We start from the raw sequence: 19,601 nt of genomic DNA on the forward strand, positions 1-19,601 counted from the left end.
TTTGGCATTTTAGAGCAAGTCTGTCATTATTTGTACTGATGACACAGAGTTCACTGAAAAGCACACTGACAGTTTTCTAATGTAAATAAACAGAAGACAAATGTAACGGAAAACAGCAGCTGGGATCCAGACGTGAGCCAATTCAGACAATGTGACTGAGGATTTTAGACTGAAACGAGCAAACTGAAGGGCAAACATGTCGGAAACATGTTGAGCGGCAGATGAAGGCGCTCTTCAGTGTCAGCTGCAGGCTACAGCTCTACGCTAACTACACAACTGCTGTTGTGATGCTCTCATTAGATACTCACACGTCTTGCAGCATCCATCCATGTAACTTACAACAGTTCCACCGATCTGAGTGCAGACGAGAGTCACAACGTTAACACAAACACAGAAAAATGTATTTTTCCTCCACAGTTTGGCCAGCACAGATTCTGAACTTTGATATTCTTCAGCTAAACTTTTGTGTAACTACTGAACATGCCGTGGATTTGTTAATCAAACTTTTTAAGTGAGCTACCATTATTCTATAGAAAAAAGTCATCTTGCAGTCTTGCAATAGTTATAACTACTTTGAGCCTGCTTAAACTTAAATTTAATATGGATCAGCCTGGCTGTCTGTTTGAGAATCACCTTTTTACATCATTATCACACAGCAAAATGTTTTTGATGAAAAAAAAAAAGATTAAAAAGAAATTAAAAAGATTAAAACTGCAAGATTTCCCTTCCAAAGGATACATTGACAAATTATAATCAGTCAGTATCTTTTATCTATTTGAAGAAAGAGATGTCTCTTTGAATGTGTGTTGTGTGTGTGCACGCGTGCGTGCGTGGGTGTGCGCTGCATGCTGACCTTTACACACTCTGTTTCATTGAAGGGAGGGCAGCTGAAGGAGTAGGAGATGAGTGTGGGCCCAGCCACAGTGTCTGTGCAGTCAAACTTCATGCAGTTTGATACCCAGGATCTTCCCGGCTGAAAAGCATTGACAACATCAGCAACTGAACTACAGTGAGCAACTTAATTTGACTTACAACAAAATGGGAAAGAGATTGGTGACGTATGATCAGCCTTCTTACTTTGTGTGAGTCCGCCTGAGATCATTTTTAAATCAAAGCTGGACAAAGTTAGGACTAAGGCCAACTTGACTATACTGTCAAATCACCATCGACTAATTAAACTAACAGTAATCAATTTCAAAGATAAGAAAAAATATACAATAATAAATATTGTGTTAAACTTTACCATGATTGTGTTGCTGAGGTTAAACAAAAAACTACATAATATGCTAGCTAGCTAATAAGCTAGCTTTGCTAACTTCAACTCAGTTCCCACCAGCAGACCAAAGTGTTACACAAGTACACATCAAGACTGAAGAATAATGTAAAAGACTGTTTGTATAATATTGTGGCATGTTGGGAGCAGCTAGTTATCTCCCATCATGCCTCGGGTTGTGTTCCCATTCAAGACGATTAAACTGTGTATTTGCATTTGTTATGGCTAAGTAATTCATATGACCGTTCCTGTTCACTGATAGATGTTGTTTTGATAGAAAGACATGTTACACCATGAGTGAGTTCATGTGCGAGCACAGTGTAGCACGGGGAACTGTTCAATAAAGAGCTCCCCCTTCCTGCTTGGGATGGAATAACAGACTCAATCTCTGCGTGGGTCCTTTCTTGTTAAGATCCCTCAGTTCGCCACAATATAGTGTGTATGTTAAAATAGTTTTTTATTTGGATGCAAAATGTTGCTGAACATCTTTTCCTACCTTATAGAGACCTGTTGTTCCATTCTCATGCTCATAGATGCAGGAAATATTCTTACAGATTCCGCAGCACGTCGACTGGTCTTTGGGAGGCACGTAGATCTGATTCTGAAAAACAAACATGATTACTTTCCTTTTCATTTAAAATACTGTGACAGTGAGCTTTAATGAGTCAATGATCATAACCACTTATCCAAAGATTAACTGTGACAGTTCAAACAAAATTAAAAGCTTCTAGATTCGTGCTCTGCTCTCAGGGGAGAAGTTTATGTGAGGTCAGGGCTGTAACTAGGGATGCTGTGGTATCTGTGACAACGCAGAGTCTGCTAAGTTTAATGTTGCTCTGTGTTTAGTACGTTACACACCAGCAAGAAAGCAGACATAACATAAATGAAGCTAACAGTTTTTTTCTTTAAATCATTTTTTTCTCCTGCTTCAGCAACAAGTTCTGTTTGTGTGCAGCAGTTTATTAGTTAAACTTTGGTCAAGTGAGATGACACAGCTGAAATGTGTAGGTTGCCAGTCCAACATAGGGCTAATACAGTGAGGCAGACAACCAAACATACCTATGAGTGAAGATACCAAGAGAGGAAGACCCCCACCCAAGCAGGAACCTTCCCCCTACTTGTCTGAGGGCAACAGTGTTAACCAATGTGCTTTTAAGTCACAAACTGCCAAAAAATCACAACTTTAGAGTGGGCCATCAAATACTTATCCAGATCACAGTCCATCACTATTCACAGGTTATTTTAATGTGTGAAGTACAGAAAGAAAGTAATATGTTTCCTTGTCATAGGCTCGCTATAGTACACAGACTAATGAGAATTAAAATCCAAATGCGATCTTGACTCTGAGCTGAATTTTGGTGAAGACCCGTTCGGCAATAATTGTATGTTCGATTAAAACTTTCTGGTAGAGAACACTCCCGCTAAAAATCCCATCAAAATATTTTCATCAATTTGACAAGTTATGCAACCAATTCATATGGAATAACAGAAGCCCTAGAATAAAGCTTAAAAAGCTACAGCAACCAATGGAGTCGGGTGGCCTGGGGGTCCCAAATTTACTGTTTTACCATTATGCATTCAGTCTGAGACACATGGTTCACTGGGCTATCTCTCCAGAACAAGCCCCCCCATGGTTTAGTCTTGAGAGTACCCTGTGCTCACCACTCCCTCTGATGCACATTTTAACCACCAAGCTCTCATCAGATATACAAACCAACCCCATTCTTTCGTTCCTGCAGACGGTCTGGAAGAAGGTGGCCTTGCCGTTAAATTTTAACTCCCACCTTCATACTGAGGCCTCCATATGGCTCAATCCCAAACTCTGCATTAATAAGTCTCCATTTCTGTGGGTCAAGAGAAGGATACTTGTTCTTGGAGACCTGTAATCAGGGGAGAATTCTCAAGTTCTTCAATGACCTTAAAGCACAGTTTCAGTTGCCACAGAGTCAGTTTTGGAGGTATTTGCAGCTCTGGCATTTATTGCTCAAAACCTTTGGTCTCCACACCACCTCCAACTATTGACTATCTCAGCTACATCAAAAAAACATCTTCGTGAAGTCTCTAAATATTACTCAGTGCTAATTAAGGGCATGAGTAAAGGGCTAACCGCCCAACGGTTAGCTCGGGAAGCTGACCTTGGTGTGGTTTTTACAGACCAGGAATGGACTGTAATTTTGCAGAATAGTAAAAAGATGTCCAGGGAACTTAGAACTAGACTAATCCAATTCAAATTATTACACCGAATTTACTGGTCACTACACAGATTGTACAGGGTGAACCTCATACAGTCTCCTGAATGCTGGAGATGTCAGACTGGGGTGGGCACATATTGACCCATATGATTTGGAGCTGTCCTATCAAATCAACTGTATGATGGGATATTCCTTTTTCGCCAAGACTATTCGTTTTGGGGGACCAATCACTCCTTAAACACGCTCTGCCTAAGGCTCCTGAGTGGGTACAGACTGCATTGATGCTGGGGTGTAAACTTATTATCTCCCAGTGGAAGGCCCCTTCCACCCCACTTGTCTCTGTATGGCATATTCAACTAGGGAGACTCGCTGCACTAGAACAACTCTCATACAGGCATCTGAATACACTGGAGAGCTTCCACCTGAAGTGGGATCCATATCTGTTCAATCAATCAATCAATCAATCAAAGCTTTATTCGTCACATGCAGGTTGCCCTGCAGTGAAATGGGACCCCCCCCCCCCCCCGACCTTACACATATAGCACAAACATTACATGGGGATACAGGTCGGAGATTGGTAGAATCAGGAAAAAACATTGAAATGTACACTACAGTGGGGAAAGTACAAGAGGAAAAAAGAGACCCCTACTCATGCTGTGCTTCCATGGTAAGACAGCATGAGAACAGGAAACAAAAAAACTCCTTTGCACAAAAAAGCACATAAATGTCCACAGCACAACATTGTGAAGACATGACAAGCCACAGGGGTGGGTGGGGGGTGAGGAGTAATCCGAAGAAACACAGCAGCCACCCTGCACAGCGCTATCATCAGAATAAAAGGATCAGACTAGAACTTAGAGTGGGACAGACATTGGGATTCTGACGAAGCACTCTCAGAGATGACAGAGTGTGGCATGCAGCAAGACCCACGTAGTCAAAGGCTGGCTGTGTTGTTGTTGTTTTTTTGGGTGGTTTTTTGTTTTGTTTTGGGGTTTTTTTTTTGTTTGTTTATCTCTTGTTTTGTTTGTCCCCCCTCATTTTGGTTTTGTATTACTGTAGTACTGGTCGGCTGTTATGCTGATGCTATTTTTATGTGATGTGATTTGTATCTACAGTGGACTGTAGTGTTCTAAAAATTCAATAAAATATTAATCACAAAAATAAACTTTCTGGTAGCTCTTCTCATATTTAACACATTTTTAATGAGAAAATAAAGAGAAACAAGACTAACAATGAGGATGGAACCTTAACATAAAGTCAGTGAGATCAAGATCTTCAATAAAAGGTCTGTGCTGGTGTGTCGCGGTCTTACTGGTTGGCATTGGTTAGAGCAGTTGACGCTGAAAGTGTGGAGCACATGGAAGCCGCTTGCTGGGTCAAGGCTGCGGCTGCACTGCCGGCTGTAACACAAACCGTCGTCTCCACGCTCAACCAGAGTCTGACCGGGCCTCAACACTCCTCGCTCTCCAAACACACACACAGCCTCACGCACTAAACACACAGAGGTCAGAGGGTCCAAAGTTGCAGGCTGCACTTACAAGTGGTAAAAACATCTGTTTTAAACACTAACCAAACATTAGACAAACAGAATAAAAACAACATGCCCTAATGTGCACTCTGGCTCAGTTCAGAGCAGGTTTGGTAAGATTAAACTTAAAATGAATTCCTCGTCAGAACGTACCACACTTGTATCTTTTGCAGGCACACTGGTTCTGTGGATCGGCTAGAAAGGCCCGGTCCAGCTGGGCAGCCTCCCCCTGCAGAACACAGACAGAGAACCAGGGTTACAGATTTGTATTAATGCATACAGAATATACAAAGAGTACATTACACAAGGAACCCAAAAATATTAAAACACACAGAGCCAGCAGACAGACACCTGGATATATGACCCATAAAGTCAGGTTTTATGAGCAATAATCTGGAGATACAGTGTATTCAACAGGTTCAGGACTTACCAGGCCACATTTTGGGGAGGCAATCTTTTCACAGGAACACTCTGAAGACAGAAAATAAAAAAACGACCATTATTAAGTTGTTTAGCTGAGATGACACCACACAACACCAGATACTCTGCTTTGTCATAAAACAAATGTAATGTCATTTTAAATTGTGGTTCTAAAAAGATATGACAGGCCTAGTACTGATCTGAAAGAAAGGCTTTGGACTAATTTTATTGTTCCTATCATGGAAGGGTTTTCCCCTCATACCGCATGTTTGGTTGGGACAGCAGTGACCAGGATTGGACACAGAAACCACTGACATCCCAACAGGACACGTGAGCTGAGGACACCTGTAGGGTTCACACACTGTGCACACACAAAGAAAAACATGCAAGTCATTTATGCGTTCTAGCTGTCCAATAGTGGGATCATTTTAACATGAAGTGGATCAGCGCATTTTTATTCTTGGACTCCACTGCAGTGACTTTACATGAGTCATAGTTCAGAACAACAAAGGGTCTACTACACATGGCCTCACTACCAGAGATGGGCAGTAACATGTTAAAGCAACGTGTTACTGTAATCCGATTACTTTTTTCAAGTAACGAGTAAAGTAACGGTTTACTATTGCAAAAACAAAAGTAGTTGGATTGCTGTTACTTTCCTGTAAACACGCTGTGTTACTGCGTTACTACACTGTGATTTCGTTTGTGAGAGTGTCTCATGACAATGACGTACGAGTGTACGACGCCTGTGGCAGCAACAGACGTGTGTAGATCAACAATGGATAATATATGGAGTGCAGGAGAGGGTATGACCATTAAAGCTTGGAAGCACTGACATTGAATTTGATTCCGTAAAAAGTAACAAAAACATTATCGTCCGCTCTACACTCTGCGTTTGGAGAAAACTTCTTTCTACGGCAAAAAATTAAACTTTAAATCTAAGCAAGCACCTAGCACACTGCCACGGGAATGTGAAATTTACAGAGAAACCCCCAGATCCCCCACTGACATGACTGTTGAGGCACCGGGCAGACCTCCACCGATGGAATATGCTGAAAAAATAGAATTGGGCTGAAAGGTCTATTGCTTTATTACGTATTCGTATTTTTAAAAAGTAACTAATTGCTTTTGAAACTAAGTAATCTGTAAAGTAATGGGATTACTTTCTTGGAGAAGTAATGAGTAATTAGTAACTAATTACTTTTTTCAAGTAAATTGACCAACACTGCTCGCTACACACTAGTTTTTTTCTGAGTGGCCCCTCCTAAACAGAATGTTTGAACAGAACATGGGCTTACAAAACAGAGATATTCACTCTCACTGACATCATACAGAACCAAGGGTAGAAACACAACTGTCCAAAACCGAGAGTCTGCAGCCTAAGCTTTTGGCTCTCAGGAATTACTTATGCACACACTGACCTTAGTATTTGAATCTCTAAGCAAGTCTAATGTGTACAGCCGCCTTTGTAACAGTAGACGTATGAGAGAAAATGAGGAAAGTATAATAATTCCCTTCTAAGTAACAAAGAATTGAAGTCGTGTTACAATTTTAAAATGATCCAACTATCAAAAAGCTTAAGATTAAGAACCAAGAATAAAAGCTGAGAACCCACATCTTTGTCACAGTTATATGTCACAGATATTTACAAAAAACACAAGTGACACGTTAAATCAGCCGACCTTAGACCTTTTCACTTTTTTACTCCAACTATTAGCTAAAGCTACAGGTGTGTGAGTGTGTGAGTGAAAGCGCGTGTGCTCTGACCACACTGGTAGGTGGGGCAGCAGCGATCTGTGGTGTTGCTGTCGACAGTCAGAATCTCACCATCCTGGCAGAGGGGAGGCGTCTCCACACAGGGAGCACACACTGTATGAAAACATACATTTGTAACCGCACTGATAACTTTAAATTATTCTCTAATAGCTAAATGTTGTGCCACAGAACAGAGAAGTTAATGTGATCAGTTTTTTTGAACTGACTGCAGATGTGGGCGAGACAGCAGCTGCCTTCAGCTCTGGTTGCAATCAGAATCTGGTCGTCTCTGCAGGTGGGAATGTCTGACTCACAGAGCACTGGATCACATTCTGCAACACAACAAAGAGGATTTGCTTTCTCTTTTTTTTATACTTTTGATAGTTTAACTTGTCAAGATTACAAGAAATAAGACAAATGTCCACCTCCGTGTGCCTACAGGTTGCAAGATTGGTGATAATAAAATTAAGAACATGTGCTCTAGAGGAGCAACAATGACACAGCCCCGAAACAGGAATGGTTTTACAGGTGAAGGACGCTGACCTTTTTCCCTCCTCATCTTTTCTGATAGTTTTTTCACTAGTTTTGCATTTGGCTTGGGTCTGTGTCACTGCAGGTAGCATGAGATGGGGTGATACCTAGACCCTACAGATCACATCATCATTTTAATTTTCAGGTGTTTTTGAATTCAGGTCTCTGCAGGCTGATCACACTACCCAGTCCATATGCATATAGATATCCCACATATTTTTTTCCATTGAGATCTGACATGTTTTTAAAGTGTTCCTTTAATTTTCTTCAGCAATGTAGATATGCTTTATACAAGAGGTAACCTAACCTAGGTATGATACAAGCATGAAATTGTCTAATCTAAGGCTCTGTAAGAAAGCAGTGGGTTTTTGTTTGGTTTTTTTATTCGTCTTTGAAAACTGCTCTGCAGTTTTGAATGTGCAATGTTGTCTCTGTAAACTATGACATTTCTTAAGGCATTACAGTAAATATATTATATAAAATAATTCCTTGTGTGCAGTACTTACACAGCACTTAAACTACAATGTAATAGTTTTAAAAATGTGTCATCATCTGTCAGTGATCACAGTGTACATAATAAGTGGTCAACTGGAAACTCACCACAAACATAGTCTGGACAGCAGGAGTCCTGTCTGTAGTATGACACCAGCTTCTCCCCATATTTGCACTCAGGAGGGAGCTGGTCACACAGACTCTGGTTACATACTGCAAAGTTAGAAATCCCATTGTCTCATTAGATAGCTCATTCTTTTTTCTGTTTATTATGTCATAAATCAAAACAGTCTCAGGTCTAAAGAGTAACAGTTATTGATTTGGAGGCTATCTTGCATGTTTCAGACAAAAGCACTTAAACTCACCACAGACTTTTTGTGGGCAACAGCTGGTGTCATCAGCCAGACTGATGATCACCTCCCCTGCTCGACGGCACGCAGGCGCCACCATGCTGGAGCAGTTGTATTCCACGGGAACGATGGTGTCATTGTCGCAGCGGTACATGCAGCAGGCATCCTTCGAGGCTTTCCAAACCTCACCATGTGCACGAGGAACACCACCGCTGTCAGTGCAGGCTGCAGACAAACATACACTCTATTTTAGATACACATGACTACAATGAATCTTTTAAAGCTCAAACAGAATGTGGTTCAGCTGACTGATGCTGATTCAAATGGGAAACTTTCCCAAACTAAGAAATAATTGTATACGAATGACCTTTCACACAGATTTCAATGTAGGGCTATATTCATAGAGTATTTATAGAATTGTGCTTTTGTTATAAGTTGGATGTGCATTAGTTTCTAAAGATAATGAAATGGGTCTGAGAATAGACGACAAGACAGAAGACAAAATTTCAAGTTATGCATTTCAAAGTGCATAGAGTTAATGAGCTGAAATTTTGAGAAAATAACTCAAAATTTAAAGTTAGCTCTGCCAATCAGGATGCTCCATGAAGGTTCATTTCCTTGTCAGCTCCCAATGCTAAACAGGCAGGTCAGAAATGAGCAAACTTTCAAAACAATGGCAATTTATTCATGTTTACTATACATTGGTAGCTCACTGTGGAATCTGCTACCAGGTAAAAAGGTAATGATGCTATTCACACACTTGATTAGCAGAGCTAACCCACAATTTCAGCTTACTAACTCAAAATTTTGAGAAAATAACTTGAAATCTTTTCTCCTTTTTCATAGGCAAAAACAAGTTTCCTTAGACTAAACAGTTGCATAGTTCTCAGCATTTTCTTCTGATCCCATCACAATAATCCAATACACAGACCTTCCCTTCTTGCTTTGTGCTCTGTTGGTAAACTGGGCTCTTACCGCATTTGTCAGGTGGGATGCAGAGTGCAGAGTATGGCCGGTGAAGGAGTGTTCCCTCAGGGCACACACAGCCCTCAGTCAGGCCAGAACACTGATCTGGGTCAGAATCAAAGTCGTGGTTGGGGCAGGACTGAGACGTGCAGGCTGGTAGACAGGCCTGATACCTCAGAGTATTGGGACACACAAAGGCTGCAGGAGGAGACGCAGACATGTCAGTGCCATCAATCCATTATTTAGCACTTTCTCTAAAAACAGATCAATGGGATTAACTGGAGACCAAAATCAAAGCAGAGTTGCTCAGATGGAAGCGAATATAACAGAAGTTGTGACAGCTGGACATTAAACTAAAGTGTTTGCTTGCTACACAACAAGGTTTAATCTGACAACAATCTTACGGCAGTAATTTGGACTCCTCCACTCAATGCAGATATTGAATTTGTGACAGGAAGCCACATAAGCAGCCAGAGCCACACACTGGTTGTTCACATACTCCGAGTCTCGTACCCAAACCTCACAAAACGTGGTGGGTGGGACCTAAAAACAAAGAAAGAGCAATTACTTGAAACTAGTAATATTGTTACATAAGTATATTTGAATACCCCTATTTTGTAATTATATTTGCAACAATCTGCAGTCATTTAAAATGATATTTTTGCTCTTTTGACATCTTCTACTCAGAAATAACAGAAAGCTTCCCTGTAACTAAACACATCTGGAAATGAATGAATGTATGGATTTACATACAAAGGCATGGCAGGGGGTAAAGGCCTGGTTCTGCAGCATGAAGAAGCAGCTGGAGCAGTCACTGGTAGAGCAGTTGAGCTCACGGCGGCGGCTGTGGCTGATGTAACTTGTGGTATTAGGAACCTGCCAGCTGTCGATGAACACAGCTGGATCCTCACTTTCACCCACTGTGGTCCCATTTGCCAAAATCAGGTCGTTTGATGGATCTCCATCACAGAAGCCTAAGACATGCATTTGCATCATGAACATCACCTCAGTCGTGACATATCATGACATTTGTGTCCACAAAAGTGAAATAATGTTTTGATGGTGTGCCGCGAAAAACAGGGTCACTATGCCACAGGTTTTAAACCTACCAGAATGATATCTTTACTGTGTAATGTTAAAAAGAAAGAAATGTTTTTTTTACCACAGAGGCCCATGGTGGGCAGTTTGTTGCTGGAGCTGTCAGTGTCGATGACCATCATCCCTGTACTGTGGTACCACTGTAACTTAAGACCGGCCGGGCTGCGGATCAGGTACATGTTGCCTGTGTCGTAAATCTCAAAGCCGTACTTTTTGAATCGAGGTTTAGCATACCGTGAATTGACATACAGCTGAAAGAAAGCATCAAGAACTAAATGTCATCACGTAGATTTTTATCAGTGTTTTAGCTTTAATCAGAAGCAGAGTATCTCCTACCCTCCTCTGCAGCCTGTTGATAATGATGTGGTTGGATTTATGGGTGATGTTGAGTGCCACCAGACACAAGTTGGTAAAATTCCAGAAGAGCTTTAAAAAGCAAAAGAAACTCAGATGACAGAACAGAAACTTTTGTCCAGATCACTGTCAGAGCAACTGGCATGTGTGACATTTACTCACTGGTGACTGTGAGTCAGCGGGACACTCCTGAACCAGAACACTGACAGTTTCATTGGGCAGCTGGGTCACTATAAAAGAGGCAGCCTTGTAGATGGCAACGCTGTTCCCATCAAATGTGATCACGTTCAGATCAGGGAACATTGTGCATCGACCTGGCACAGTAGGGATACCAAAGAGCACAGTTAAAGATAACAATCTGCCAAAGCCAAATATTTATGGGAGACATTTAAGAATTATCATCATTCAGTCAGAGCAAAATTTAAAAGTGTGGAGCAGATTTTCTTGTAAAAAAAATAAATAAATAATGTGTTTCCTTCATTTATGTGTTTTCCTCACATGGACAGTCCCACTTAGGGCAGCACTTGTCTCCATTTACGAGGATAGCAAAGCCAAGCAGGCCACAGTTTGGAGGGTCGGCAGTGTAAGGGCAGCTCTGGGATTTGTTGAACAGGACGAGCTGGTTGTTGACACAGATGTACTTGGTGCAATCATCAACGATCTCTGCATATGGAGGCTGGTGCAAAATAACAAACAAACAAAAAAAACCAATAAAAATCAAAATAAAGGTTATTTGTTGTTTGTAATTAGGAAAGTAAAACCATGTTTTTTGGCATTGCAGTAACCAGTGAGCAACACTCAAGATTCACGTTCTATTATTTAAAAATATATTTAGTTGCAAGATCATAATTAGTAGATCATAATTGCATAACAGACCAGATTTAAGTGCACCTTAAATATTTAATCAGATATCTAAGCTTAATCTTTAGATGTTCTGTGTCTGAAATAAGCATGCTGTGCTAAACCAGGAAAAACACAAAAAAGGAACAATTCTACAGTCCTAGATATTCAGTCAGGACCACTAGTCAAAAAAGGCTGAAATTTCCCTCTGCAGGAAATATTATATATTATATTTATATAATATATAATATGTTTACAAATATATTATAAATATATTATATTTGTCAGCTTTGCTTTGTCCTGGCAATTCCCTTCCACACAAAACCATGAAGTTCAGGAAAGAGTAGCAAAAATAAATCCAGTGCAGAACAGAGAATACAAAAAATACAACAATTCAGACACTGCATAGAAAGAGAAGCTAGGATGAAGGTGGGTTGCAAAGTGGCTTGCAGATGTGCAGCAACTACAGGTGGGCAAAAGAAACTTAAAGCATGCTATCTGTGTAAAAGAAGAAGCAGATGCAAGCACTGAGATCAGCTGATGTGCTATTACTGCCTGAGTTTGACTTTGTAGCCTGCCTGAAGTAATCCAATAATAAACTGAAATGAAGCTGAATAATAAGTGAGCCCACCGTGCACATCCTTGTAGGTAATAAACTCATAGATGTTGCTCCCTCTGTTGTGTGACTGGTTGTTTCCGCTGGTGTGTGAGGAAAAGCCAGCGCTGGAGATGTTGCTTCACTTGGACTCGTCCGATCAACTTTATCCAGCACAGTTGTTTGGACTTTAATGGCTGATGGACGGGAGGTTGTAGCAGATGTGGGAATACTGAGTTTTTGGGTGGAGCTCACCACATCAGGCACTGGTGTCACCGGTTGGGATGCAGATGGTGACACATCAGTCTCTGTAGTTGTTGAAGTTTCCTCAGATGTGGTTGGCTCTCTGTGGACTGAAGTTGGTATAGCTGTAGATGTTGTGAGTGTAGTTAAAGTAGGAAGAGGCAGTGGAGTAGTTATGGTGGTCGAGTGAGGTTCTGCTGTGGTTGTGTCAGGAGGTTTGGTTGTTTTTGCTGTGGTAACTGGCTCTGCTGATGTTGTGATGGTTGTAGTTGTCACTTCTGATGTAGTTGTTGTGTCAGAGCTTGGTGTGACAGTTGGTGGGCTGACAGTGGTTGATCTGGTGGTTACTGCTGCTGGCCTTGTTGCTACTGTTACCCTAGCGGTGAATGGCCTGATGGTTGCACGCTCAGTCGACGTGGTTCTGGGAGTAATTCTTGTTGTCACAGGAAGTCTGGGTGTTGTCCTGAGGGTGGTCGTCTGTGTGATAATGGTAGTTGTCAGAGTGGATGTAACCCTTGAAGTGGACACCAGCCGGGTGGTGACTTTGTCCAGGATAGTTGTTGTCCTAGGAGGTGCTGTGGAAGTAGTAGTGCCAAGTGGTGATGAAGATGGATGGGATGTGGTTGCAGATGTTGTTGACACCTGGACTCTGTCTGTTAGTGGATGCATTGTCTCTGTAATCAGTTGAACAATGACAGGTCTTTGTGTTGTGGTAGCAACAGTAGGTGGTGCACTTGCAGTTGCTGTGATAAGCTTTGTCTCAGGGGAAGAATGCATAGGCAGGGGTGTAGACAGTTTTTTGGTTGTGGTGGCTATGAATTTTGCAGTTGATATTTCAGGAGGTGTCCTGGTTTGGGCAGTGGTAGGTATCGATGCTGATGTTGCAGATGTTACAGTTGGCTCAGTTGTTAGTGGAACGTGAGGAATTGTGGTAGTTGCAGTGGACGCGACCACATGGACAACAGTTTCAGATTTGACCTCTGGTGTCGTCTCCACTGTGGCTCTGTAGACTGGGGTGGGGGAGCTCTGCCAATGAGAGGGGCGCCAAGGTTCTGAAATACTAATAGTAGTAGGTGGACCGGTGGAGCTATCAGTTATGGGGGATTTTGACACAGGAGTAGTTTCTATCAGGTTTGTTGTGATTATAGGAACTGTAGACACAGTGGATATTTTTGGTATTTCTGGAGGTCTTGAGGTTGCAGTGGCAATTGTGATGGTCATTCTGTCTGTAACCGGGACAGCTGCAGACCAGGACGTTTTCTCAGTATAGACTGTAGATTTGGACAAAGGAGCAGTTGTGGTTTCAGCCTGTGCTGTGCCAGATGCAGGGGAGTCTGTTATAGACACTTTCTTTGTGATTGTTCTCCAGTCTGTAGTAGAGGAGGTAGAGGGAGATGGTACGTGTGTGCTTGGTGCAAAATGAGTGAGGGTTGTTGTCGTTAATTTGGGAGCCGTTGTTGTGGGCGTTGTCAGGTCTGTAGAGGTGGTGTGCAACATCCTCTCTGTGGTTACAGATGGTGTTATGATGTGTGGTGTTGTTCTAGTAGTAGTAAAAGGTGCAGCTGGTGTGACTAATTCCGTCATCTTCGTTGAAATGATTTCTGGCAAAGCTGTAGTTACTGTTTCCACAGAAGGAGAAGCTGGAAGAGCTACAGCTGTTGTGAAGGCTGTGCTTGGTGAGCCAGATGTGATGGATGTTGTAACTGTAGTTCCTTCCACTGTTGAAGATTTTGTTCTGGTGTCAGTGTGTGCAGAGATAGTTGTACTGGGAACTATAGTTTTTTCTGTAATTACAGAAGTTTCCGGGACCAGAGCAGGACTGGGGCTGGAAGCTGTGATGATCAGAGCGATCCCTGTGGAATGTGTTGTGGCCTCTGTGGTCTGCACAACTATAGGAGTGCTACTTGTGGTTGTCCCCTCTAGAGAGGTTTTGGTCGGAGCTGCAGTGGTGGTTGCTGACTCAGTAGTCACAGGAGTGATGGTGAATAGTGGCTGGAGGGAATCGGTGGACTTGGTGGTAGAAGTGAGCCAGAACAGGGGTGTCGTGGTGAAAGAGGTGCTACTTGTCCTAGAGGTGCTGGGACCAAAGGGACTGACAGCAGAGCTCAACGGTCCACTCATCCATTTTGTTGTACCCATAATAGTAGTGGGCGGAGCCACTGTCACTTTGACAGTTGACAATGGTTCCACCACCTCTGGTCTCACAGGAGTGGGCACTGCCGGAGGCATTGGGGGTTCTATTGTACTGGAAGGTTCAGGACTTGCAGAAGGAGAGATAATGGCAGGTGGTGTTTCTGAGGAGCTGGTGTGCAGACTCGCCTCTGGAACAGTGGAGGTGATTTTGGTTGTGGGAGCAGTGTGTGGAGGAGCAGCAGAGGCAGCAGTAGTGGAGGTGGTGGTATTAAAGGTACTGGTGGAGGCAGTAGTACTTGCAGTGGTTGTAGAAGTGGCAGCTGGCTGTGCAGCAGACGGTGTAACGGGCTGCACAGCGACTGGAACCTTGATACCTGTTCAGCCAATAAAAGGTTTGTTAGAGAAATAACAAGCTCAGAAAAGAGATACAGGTCATTAAGTGGACTGAAACAGTGCAGATGAGTTTGTTCATACTTTTAGCGTTTTAGCAGGGATATCAATGATTAGGTTAAATTTGAAACAACTGTAAATTCGTTTTCCTAAATGTGCAAAATTGTGCATCTAGGTGTATTACTAAAACCATAGCAATATTAACTATTAACTTGATTAACACAGAGAATTTAATAAGCTATATTACCTAACGCAAATATCAATGTAATTCGCATTTTTCATTTTTGTTATATTACTATATTATTGTGTTGATTTTACCTATAGCTTTTCTATAGGTTGCCTATTAAACAACACCTATTAACAAATTGAGGAAAGTATATAAATTTTTATAATACAGACACTAAGGTAAGATTTAAAAATGACAGAACAAAATTTTATGACTAACAGTTGAAACCTTTCAATGACATCCGAACAATATACATATATACCTTAAAAACCTGTTATTAGCTTTATTAGCAAAAATTATCAAGTATCAGTATCAGTGCTTACTAATATTTAAAAAAACTACCAACTAACTAGTATGTTTAGCCTTTATAAATACTGTTCATCATAAAGTGTTACACAGATACTCACAGTCTTCAATGTACACACACCGATGAGTGACCTCATCCAGGACCATGAGTGGGGGACAGACAGGAAGGCAACCCTCCACTCTGAACAGAAAACAATTGACAGCTGAAACTATAAACTCTGCATCGGTACTCAGAGGCCAAAGCATTAAGAGCTGTTAACAAAGGACTGCGCATACAAAATACAGTGGGGCAAAAAAGTATTTAGTCAGCCACCGATTGTGCAAGTTCCCCCACCTAAAATGATGACAGAGGTCAGTAATTTGCACCAGAGGTACACTTCAACTGTGAGAGACAGAATGTGAAAAAAAAAAAATCCATGAATCCACATGGTAGGATTTGTAAAGAATTTATTCGTAAATCAGGGTGGAAAATAAGTATTTGGTCAATAACAAAAATACAACTCAATACTTTGTAACATAACCTTTGTTGGCAATAACAGAGGTCAAACGTTTACTATAGGTCTTTACCAGGTTTGCACACATAGTAGCTGGTATTTTGGCCCATTCCTCCATGCAGATCTTCTCAAGAGCAGTGATGTTTTGGGGCTGTCGCCGAGCAACACGGACTTTCAACTCCCGCCACAGATTTTCTATGGGGTTGAGGTCTGGAGACTGGCTAGGCCACTCCAGGACTTTCAAATGCTTCTTACGGAGCCACTCCTTTGTTGCCCGGGCCGTGTGTTTTGGATCATTGTCATGTTGGAAGACCCAGCCTCGTTTCATCTTCAAAGTTCTCACTGATGGAAGGAGGTTTTGGCTCAAAATCTCACGATACATGGCCCCATTCATTCTGTCCTTAACACGGATCAGTCATCCTGTCCCCTTGGCAGAAAAACAGCCCCATAGCATGATGTTTCCACCCCCATGCTTCACAGTAGGTATGGTGTTCTTGGGATGCAACTCAGTATTCTTCTTCCTCCAAACACGACGAGTTGAGTTTATACCAAAAAGTTCTACTTTGGTTTCATCTGACCACATGACATTCTCCCAATCCTCTGCTGTATCATCCATGTGCTCTCTGGCAAACTTCAGACGGGCCTGGACATGCACTGGCTTCAGCAGCGGAACACGTCTGGCACTGCGGGATTTGATTCCCTGCCGTTGTAGTGTGTTACTGATGGTGACCTTTGTTACTTTGGTCCCAGCTCTCTGCAGGTCATTCAGATTATCAGTGGTCTTGTATGTCTTCCATTTTCTGATGATTGCTCCCACAGTTGATTTTTTCACACCAAGCTGCTTGCCTATTGTAGATTCACTCTTCCCAGTCTGGTGCAGGTCTACAATACTTTTCCTGGTGTCCTTCGAAAGCTCTTTGGTCTTGGCCATGGCGGAGTTTGGAGTCTGACTGTTTGAGGCTGTGGACAGGTGTCTTTTATACAGATGATGAGTTTAAACAGGTGCCATTCATACAGGTAACGAGTGGGGGACAGAAAAGCTTCTTACAGGAGACATTACAGGTCTGTGAGAGCCAGAGATTTTCCTTGTTTGAGGTGACCAAATACTTATTTTCCACCCTAATTTACGAATAAATTCTTTACAAATCCTACCATGTGAATACATGGATTTTTTTTTCACGTTCTGTCTCTCACAGTTGAAGTGTACCTCTGGTGCAAATTACTGACCTCTGTCATCATTTTAAGTGGGGGAACTTGCACAATCAGTGGCTGACTAAATACTTTTTTGCCCCACTGTAAATAGAAGGAAAACTAATCAAGGATTTTATTTCTAAAAGAGCAACACTGTCATAATTCTCTTTTTAAACAATATCATGATCAGCATCAGGACAGTTTCAGCAACATCTCTGAAATAAACTTTAAAAAATACTTCAAAAAATTTTCATTAATATTTAAGATCATAAATTGTATGACGGAGCAATAATCCCACATTTCTCTCAAGTATAGTAATGATGGATAGCTCCCATAAGCGTATTTTTGTTGTTGTTGTTGTTGTTGTCGTCATTACAAGATCTTTTATTGTGATTATAAGATCCCAGTTTCATAATTATGTGATTCCCCCCAAGTTCTCATTAAGTATGAATTGAAAAATGAAATTTGTAAAGTTTCTGTCAGTTCAAACATCAGCTCAGCATTTTCACTAAACATGTATTTGCAAGTAGTCAGGTTGATTAATGTCATACTAGAGTAAAAATAGGATGGCAGTCTGGAAAATCAATGCAATTACAAGTAGTTGTGGCGACCAAGCGTTCACCCAGTGGTTGACTGTGCAACTCTCTGGCCAACCATTTTTGGTTGGAAAGAGATTACACAGAAGAAACTTCACAGTTAACCCAGAGAAAGACAAGCTTCATCGAAACAAGTGAGGCCCAACTCAGACTGACTGCAGTCACTGCTGGATGGGTTGGAGAAAGTTTGCAGGTAAACAAATAGATTGCCATTACGCTGCAATCAATCTGAATCAGTCTCCACTGATGAGCACAACTCGTTTCCAGTGTGTCTCTTTGCAGTAGGGAACTTGATTCAATTGGTAGCCAACTGATTGTCCTCTTGTTATATTCCTAAGTAAAAGCAAGGATCCCAAGCGACTATGTCATTTTGAGGTTAAATTGCTGTGCTGCAGGAACTACATTACCATTCGTGAAAGTGTTTTTGGATTTCTGTTTCAAATCTATGAGGTTTGGTTGGGCTCTGAATGAAAACAGATTTGCAATTTTTGCAAATTTATCACAGCTAATCAGCATATTATCACAAACAGATTGATCTCATTTAATCACAAACTGATACTAGAATGATGCTATCTTATTGCTGATTTGATGCAGCAGAGTCACTTTGTGGATGCACATGCTTGAAGACCTGGTCCCAGTCTTTGAAGTCTTTAATGTATGCGTAGAACTGACTGTTCAAGCTGATAATTCTGGCTGTAATGTTCAAAGTAAAGGGGAAGATCTTACTGTGGGATGGTGATACAGGCTTCAGCGAACGGGTCGCTGCATGTCTTGAAACAGGGGCTGACGCAGGCGTCGTACCTCCACTGACAGCGAGGAGCTGGTGGGGCGTCTGGGTTTGGGCCTGATCAAAAACACACAATACTTATTAAATGCTTAGTAAGCTTAGTAAGCATTATGGTAATATGTGACAGTTTAATCACCCCTAAAGTTACAATGTACACATGGCTGAGAAACAATCAAAACAAGGATTTAGTATCATTCATTCATGCAAATATCATTCATTCTGTAAATTTACATTATGAAACAAAAATAATGCTCATTTTAAATGTTTCTGTATATTAAACATCACATTTTCTATCTGGACTGACTAGAAAAAGATCAACACCATTAGCATGTCTGTATCTGGACTGGCATTTACTGCCATCAGCAAATGTTGCTGATATATTTTTAGCATCAGTTATTAGCCTCACTGCCCTGTTAACAGAAAATATGAGCAGAGGAGCCAGTAGTCTTGACCCTTGGCACCACAGAGAAGCAATAACGACCCACTGAATCCTTGCCGATACCCGAGTCAAAAATATAAAGCAGCAAATTAACCCAAGGTCCCTAAGGTAAACATCTAAATAAACAGGATGTTGATATAGAAGCAAACTGAACTGAGCAAAGAAAACAAGAGCAGATGTAAGATGTAAAAGTGAGGTCAGAGGTCAAATGTCGCATGATATTTGAATGCAAACTATAATGTGATATTTAGAATCCTTACATAACAGTAAGGCAAATTTTAATGGATTATTAACACGACTCCCTCTACACTCCTACAAAGATTTACCAGAATTCATTTAAAACTTTTTGAGCTTTCGTGTTAACAGACAGAAAGAATATCACGCTTGCAAACGCTGCCAAAA

At 41.4% G+C, this 19,601-nt stretch overlaps 1 protein-coding gene across 1 annotated transcript in view; it reads right to left on the minus strand.

The window, feature by feature from the left end:
* Positions 1-19,601, minus strand: part of otog (otogelin) — a 64,411-nt gene that overhangs the window by 3,305 nt on the left and 41,505 nt on the right. Inside the window, exons 32-52 of the mRNA XM_086292377.1 lie at positions 18,700-18,817; positions 15,794-15,873; positions 12,431-15,144; positions 11,458-11,635; positions 11,122-11,273; positions 10,942-11,031; positions 10,670-10,856; positions 10,261-10,481; positions 9,912-10,050; positions 9,517-9,705; positions 8,557-8,766; positions 8,300-8,404; positions 7,396-7,500; positions 7,181-7,282; positions 5,676-5,774; positions 5,424-5,464; positions 5,147-5,222; positions 4,778-4,956; positions 1,770-1,874; positions 854-973; positions 309-354 (exon numbers count right to left, since the gene is read on the minus strand). Of these exons, the coding sequence (XP_086148503.1) occupies positions 309-354; positions 854-973; positions 1,770-1,874; positions 4,778-4,956; positions 5,147-5,222; positions 5,424-5,464; positions 5,676-5,774; positions 7,181-7,282; positions 7,396-7,500; positions 8,300-8,404; positions 8,557-8,766; positions 9,517-9,705; positions 9,912-10,050; positions 10,261-10,481; positions 10,670-10,856; positions 10,942-11,031; positions 11,122-11,273; positions 11,458-11,635; positions 12,431-15,144; positions 15,794-15,873; positions 18,700-18,817 (5,256 nt within the window). The remainder of the gene's footprint in view (positions 1-308; positions 355-853; positions 974-1,769; positions 1,875-4,777; positions 4,957-5,146; positions 5,223-5,423; positions 5,465-5,675; positions 5,775-7,180; positions 7,283-7,395; positions 7,501-8,299; positions 8,405-8,556; positions 8,767-9,516; positions 9,706-9,911; positions 10,051-10,260; positions 10,482-10,669; positions 10,857-10,941; positions 11,032-11,121; positions 11,274-11,457; positions 11,636-12,430; positions 15,145-15,793; positions 15,874-18,699; positions 18,818-19,601) is intronic.

Source organism: Aulonocara sp. 'chitande type north' Nkhata Bay, linkage group LG1 (assembly GCF_057382095.1).
Source record: "Aulonocara sp. 'chitande type north' Nkhata Bay isolate Kocher_YH1m ecotype deep benthic linkage group LG1, A_spYH_male_GT1.1, whole genome shotgun sequence".
In the NCBI taxonomy this organism is placed as follows: domain Eukaryota; kingdom Metazoa; phylum Chordata; class Actinopteri; order Cichliformes; family Cichlidae; genus Aulonocara; species Aulonocara sp. 'chitande type north' Nkhata Bay.